Source organism: Tachyglossus aculeatus, chromosome 22 (genome assembly GCF_015852505.1).
Source record: "Tachyglossus aculeatus isolate mTacAcu1 chromosome 22, mTacAcu1.pri, whole genome shotgun sequence".
Lineage (NCBI taxonomy): Eukaryota > Metazoa > Chordata > Mammalia > Monotremata > Tachyglossidae > Tachyglossus > Tachyglossus aculeatus.
This window is the reverse complement of record NC_052087.1, coordinates 55,785,424-55,791,423: the sequence shown is the minus strand read 5'-3', so window position 1 is coordinate 55,791,423 and position 6,000 is coordinate 55,785,424. Positions and strand designations below refer to the sequence as shown.

General features: G+C 58.4%; 1 protein-coding gene across 13 annotated transcripts in view; it reads right to left on the bottom strand.

The window, feature by feature from the left end:
• Nucleotides 1–214: 214 nt before the first annotated feature.
• BRSK2 (BR serine/threonine kinase 2) overlaps nt 215–6,000 on the bottom strand; it is a 250,755-nt gene continuing 244,969 nt past the window's right edge. For 4 of the 13 annotated variants that reach the window (XM_038764284.1, XM_038764285.1, XM_038764286.1 and 1 more), the window contains one exon: nt 482–754. In XM_038764284.1, coding sequence (XP_038620212.1) covers nt 501–754 — 254 coding nt within the window. In that variant the 3' untranslated portion in view covers nt 482–500. Of the gene's footprint in view, nt 317–481; nt 755–775; nt 803–6,000 lie in introns of those variants that run through there. The other 9 variants (XR_005455664.1, XR_005455666.1, XR_005455667.1 and 6 more) reach the window with 6 other exon arrangements.

The window sequence follows — 6,000 nt, the reverse complement described above, 5'->3', positions numbered from 1 at the left end:
TTGCGGATGCCCCGTCTCATGCTGCGGATGCTGCTGCGGATGCGGATGCTGCCGCGCTGCGCGGCGCCCAACCCCTCGACGGCGAGGCTGGTCGTTCCGGGCCGTCGAGGTCCTCAGGCGGGCGGGTCCCCTAGGAGGGGAGGGGGAGCCGGGAGCCGAACGGGCGGAGCGGACGGGGGTTGGGGGCGGGGGACGGGACGGGACGGGACGGGACGGGACGGGAGGGGTGGCGGGGGCGGTGGGCAGCCGTGGCTTTTCCGTGAACAAGTCCGCAGGGTGCAGACGGCGGTGGCATGTTAGCTTTTCGGGATAATTCCTGGTAGCAGAGCGGAGAGAAGCGACGGCGTCAGAAAAACAGAGAAGGGGAGAGGGGGGCGGACGGACGGACAGACGGACGGACGGACGGACAGGCGAGGAGACAGCAGAGTGAGCGCAGCCCGGATCGGGACCGGTGGCGGGGGGGCTTGGGGGGAGGTGATCGGGGGAGGGGGACGTGGTGGTCACCCCATCCCGGGGCCTGGGCCTGCCCTGGGGCTCTCCGAGGGCGGGCGGCGCCGTCTACAGGGCCTGTCGTCGGGGCTGGGGCCGGGCCTGGGGCCGGCGGGCCGGGCTAAGGCTGGCGGTCTCGGGGGGCCTTCTCCGTCCCGGCCGAGGGCCTGGGGGGGGTCCCCGCCGGCCCCACAGTCACGAGCCTCGGCATCGCCCCGACGGCTGCTCGGGCCCGGGCCGCGCCCCGCCTGGACGGTCTTCTCGTCTGAAAAAAGTTGTTTAATTACGTCAAAGAAGTTACTCAATGGGCTGCCTGGGGACACAGAACGAGAGACAAAAAAATGGGGGGGGGGGAGAGAGAGAGAGAGAGAGAGAGAGAGGCGGGGGAGGGGGAGACACAAAGAGAGGAGGGGGAGAGAGGGGAACAAACAAATGAACGATGAGAACGGCGCTCGTCGGGAAAGAAACCAAAAAGAAAAGGGCGATGAGAAGAGCCAGAGCCGGGAGGTGGGGGGGGGGAGGGGTGCAGAGGGGGGAGGGGGCGGGGGGGAGACACCGGGAACCCCCCTCCCCCCCCGGTAGGCAGGCATGGGTGGCTCTCTGTGGTGGGGAGGGGGGCGAGGGTCTCTAGACTGGAAACCCACTGTGGGCAGGGATCGCCTCTCTTTATTGCTGTATGGCACTTTCCAAGCGCTGAATACAGTGCCCTGAGCACGGTAAGCGCTCAATAAATTCGATCGAATGGACTGTAAACCCACTGTGGGCAGGGATCACCCCTCTTTATTGCTGTATTGTACTTTCCAAGTGCTTAATACAGTGCTCTGAGCACAGTAAGCGCTCAATGAGTGGATGAACGAGGGACGGTGCTTGGGTCGGGAAAGAGAGGAGGGCGAGGGAGGGGGGCAAGGAGACGGGGGTGGGGGGGTTGGGGAGGGGGCGCGGAGTGGCAGGATGGGAGCCTGGCCTGGGATGGGGCCTGGCAGCCGCCGGCCTCTGCCACCTGGAGGGGAGCCCCTCCCCGCCCCCCCGACGGAGGCTGGGGGCCTCCCTTGGCAGTGAATGTAGAGTGTGTGTGTGTGTGTGTGTGTGTGTGTGTGTGTGTGTGTGTGTGTGTGTGTGTGTGTGTGTGTGTGTGTGTCGGGGGGGGCTACCTGTTAGAAGAAGCAGAGTGGCTTAGTGGCAAGAGCCCGGGCTTGGGAGTCAGAGGATGTGGGTTCTAATCCCGCCTCCGCCACTTCTCTGCCGTGTGACTTTGGGCAAGGCACTTCACTTCTCTGGGCCTCAGTTCCCTCCTCTGGAAAATGGGGATGAGGACTGCGAGCCCCACGTGGGGCAACCTGATGACCTTGTATCTACTGCAGCGCTTAGAACAGGGCTTGGCACATGGTAAGCGCTTAACAAATACCATCATCATCATCATTATTATTATTACCCCAGCGCTTAGAACAGGGCTTGGCACATAGTAAGAGCTTAGCAAAATACCATTATTATTATTATTATTAGCCCTGCGACCCCTGAGCACTCGTTTCAGAGAGACCCCGGCACCCTCCTCCCCCACTCCCACAGAAGGAGCCCCAGAGTGGGGTGGGAAGGGGGCTGTAATCCTGATGCCAAGACCCAGGGCAGCTGGACCCCCTGGGGGAGGTGGCGGTGCCCAGATGCCCCCCCCCACCACCACCACCTCCGCGAAAGTCCTTTGGTGGGATCGGAGCCCCCTTTTTCTCTCTAGGACCACCCCCAGATCTATAAGATTGGTGCGGGCAGGGGAGGGGGTCCGAAGGGATTGGGTAAGGGGGACCAGACAGGAACGAAGGGGCGGGGGGCTAGAGGTGGGGGGGGGAATGAGCAGAAGAGGGTGTGGAAGGTGAAGGGAGCGGGGCAGGAACCACAGGGAGGGAAAGAAAAGGTAAGACGGGTATGAGGGGGTGGGGCAGGTTAAGTGCTTAGTACAGTGCTCTGCACAATAGTAAGCGTTCAGTAAATCCCATTGATTGATCGAGAACTTCAGGCAAGTATGAGGGGGGCACAGCAGGAGAGCGTTAGGCAGATGTGAGTAGGCGGGGCAGGTTAAGCGCTTAGTACAGTGCTCTGCACAATAGTAGGCGCTCACTAAGTACCATTAATTTATTGAGACTCTCAGCCAAATACGAGGGAGGTGGATGAGGAGAGCGCGTGGGGTAGGTGTAAGGGGCCTGGGGGTGCGGAGGTTTGAGGGGGTGGAGCAGGAGAGGGGCAGGTGTGAGGGAGGGGGGTCCGGATTGGCCACATGGTCCCTCTCGGGGGTCAGTGGAGGCAGACAGAGATGGCAGGCGGCAGTGAGAGGGTGGAGAGGTGAGGAGACGGGGGAGGGCATCGTTGGGGGGCCAGAGTGGCACGAGCTCTGAGAAAAGGGCGGGAGAGGCCGGGTCCTGTGCCCTGGTTCACACTGGTGCCCCCTGCCCAACCTGGGCCTGGCCTTCGTCCTCACTGGGCAAGGGGCGGTGGGGGAAGGGGAGGGGGTCCGGCCGGAGTCCTGAGCCAGGCAGCCTTCTAGGGGACTCCAGGGAGGGCCTGGGCTGGAGCGACCTCGACCGAATCCCCCGACCCCCTCGCCGGAGCGTGGGGGGTGGGGGTGGGGGTCGCTCAGAGTTGGGGCGCTCACCCAAGCGCTTAGTCCGGTGCTCGGCGCATGGTCAAGCACTCCGTAAGTAGGACCGCTTGATGGAGGGAGGGGAGGGTGGGCCTGGAGTTCTGGGGGTGTCAGTTCGGGTCTCCTCTTGCACTGAGCTTCGGGGGACACCGGGCTACCTCACCCACTGCCAGACCCGCCTCCGCCTGGCACCGTCAGAAGGGCTTGGGGAGGGGGCGCTTGCAACACACACACACACACACACACACACACACACACACACACACACACACACACATATACACACACGCGTGTGGCCTAGCCAGAGGAGAACGGGTCTGGGGGTCCTGAGTGAGGTGGAGTTGGCTCTCCCATCTCTCTGTCCCCCTGGGGTGCAGGTCCAGGCCTGGCAAGGGGGAGGCTTGTGTCCTTTCCCTCTGGCTTCTGTGCCCCCTCCCTCTCAACAGTGGGGCAGGGGCAGGGGCAGGGACTCCCCTCCCGCCTGGGGTTGGGGGCCTGAGCCCGGAGGCCGAGGGCCGCCCGCCCGTGGGCCATAGAGATGGACAGATCAGAGGTGCTAAACCCTGCACTGCCACTTGCCTGTTGTGTGACCTTGGCTAAGTCACTTCATTTCTCTGGGCCTCAGTCTCCTCAACTGGAGTAAATGGGGATTTGATCACCTACTTAGCTTGGAAGCCCAGATGAGGGACGGGGGTTGCGTCCAACCTAACTTGGATCTACCCCAGCGCTTAGAACAGTGTTTGACACATAGGAAGTGCCTAACAAATGTAATTGGAGAAGCAGCGTGGATAGAGCAGGAGCCAGGGACTCTGAAGGATGTGGGTTCTAATCCTAACTCTGCCACTTGTCTGCTGCGTGACCTTGGGCAAGTCACCTAACTTCTCTGGTCCTCAGTTACCTCATCTGTAAAATGCAGATTAAGATTGTGAGCCCCGTGGGGGACAGGGACTGCGTCCAACCTGATCGACTTGTATCCACCTCAGGCCTTAGAACAGGGCTTGACACAGAATAAGCACTTAACAAGGACCATAATTATTGTTATACTACTACTACTACTGATGATGATGATGATGACACATATAATAATAGTACTAAAATAATAATAATAATGATGATGGCACTTAGATTGTGAGCCCCATGTGGGACAGGTCCTGTGTCCAACATAATTAACTTGTATCTGCCCCAGTGCTTAGCACAGTCTTTGGCACAAAGTAATTGCTTAACAAATATAATAATAATAATACTGAGACGGTGAGCCAGGACCTGTGTCCAACCTGATTAATTTGTATGTACCCCAGCACTTAGCACAGTCTTTGGCACAAAGTAAGTGCTTGACAAATATAACAATAAAATAATAATAATGATGATGGTGCTTAGACTGTGAGCCCTATATGGGGCAGGACCACTGTCCAACCTAATTAACTTGGATCTACCCCAACGCTTATGACAGTGCTTGACACATAGTAAGCACTTGAGAAATTCCTATAATTATTATTCTGGGGCTCCCTTGAGCTCCTGCCCCCCCCCCCCCCCCCCCCCCCGTGGGGGCTGGGAAGTCTGCAGGTCCTCCATCCCCTCTCCCCCTCCTCCATCACCTCTCGCTTCTCTCCTCCAATGCAGCACGCACACTTGGTTCCTCTAATGCCAACCTTCTCACTGGGCCTCGACTTCCCCCGTCTTGCCGCCAACCCCTTGCCCACCTCCTGCCTCTTTCCTGGAATGCCCACAGACAATTCTTCTCCCCGGCATAGTGGATAGAGCCTGGGCCTGGCAGTCAGAAGGACAAGGGTTCTAATCCCGGCTCCACCACTTGTCTGCTGTGTGACCTTGGGCCAGTCACTTCACTTCTCTGGGCCTTAGTTCCCTCACCTGGAAAATGGGGATCGAGACCGTGAGCCCCACGTGAGACAGGGACTGTGTCCAACCTGATTTGCTTAAGTCTACCCCAGTGCTTAGTACAGTGCCTGGCACGTAGTAAGTGCTTAATAAATACCATTTTTATTATTCAAAGCCTTATTGAAGGCCCATCTCCTCCAAGAAGCCTTCCCAGACTCAGCCCTCCTTCCCTCTTCTCCCCCTCCCTTCTGCATCTCCCTCACTTGCTCCCTTTATTCATTCCCCCCTCCGAGCCCATCTATGTGCAGATCTTTCTTTCTTTTTCTTTTTCTGTCTCTCTGTCTCTGTCTCTGTCTCTCTCTCTCTCTTTTTCTTTCGTTTGTCCCCGCCTCTAAGCTGTCGTGAGCAGTTAATGTGTTGAGTTGTCCCCTCCCGAGTACGGGAGAAGCAGCCTAGCCTAGTGGCAAGAGCACGGCTTTGGGAGTCGGAGGACCTGGGTTCTAATCCTGCCTCCGCACTCGTCTGCTGTGTGGCCTTTGGGTAAGTCACTTCACTTCCCTAGGTCTCAATCCCTACATCTGTAAGATAATAATAATAATAATGGCATTTATTAAGCGCTTACTATGGGCAAAGCACTGTTCTAAGCCCTGGGAGCCTCCAAGGTGATCAGGTTGTCCCACGGGGGGCTCACAATCTGAATCCCCATTTTACAGATGAGGCAACTGAGGCACAGAGAAGTTAAGTGACTTGCCCAAAGTCACACAGCTGGCAAGTGGCAGAGCTGGGATGGGGGTGAAGGCCGTGAGACAACCTGATTACCTTGTATCTACTCCAGTGCTCAGAACTGTGATTAGCACGTAGTAAGCGCTTACCAAATACCATCTTTATGTTTAGGACAGTGCTCTGCACACAGTAAAGCGCTCAATAAATCCCACTGATTGGCTGTCGGAGGGAAGGGGGGTGGTGAATTCGGATGAGGCCGGCAAGGGGCAAGGCGTAGTTGCCCCCCCCCCTCCAAGGAGGGGTCGAGAATCGAGGAGACCCCC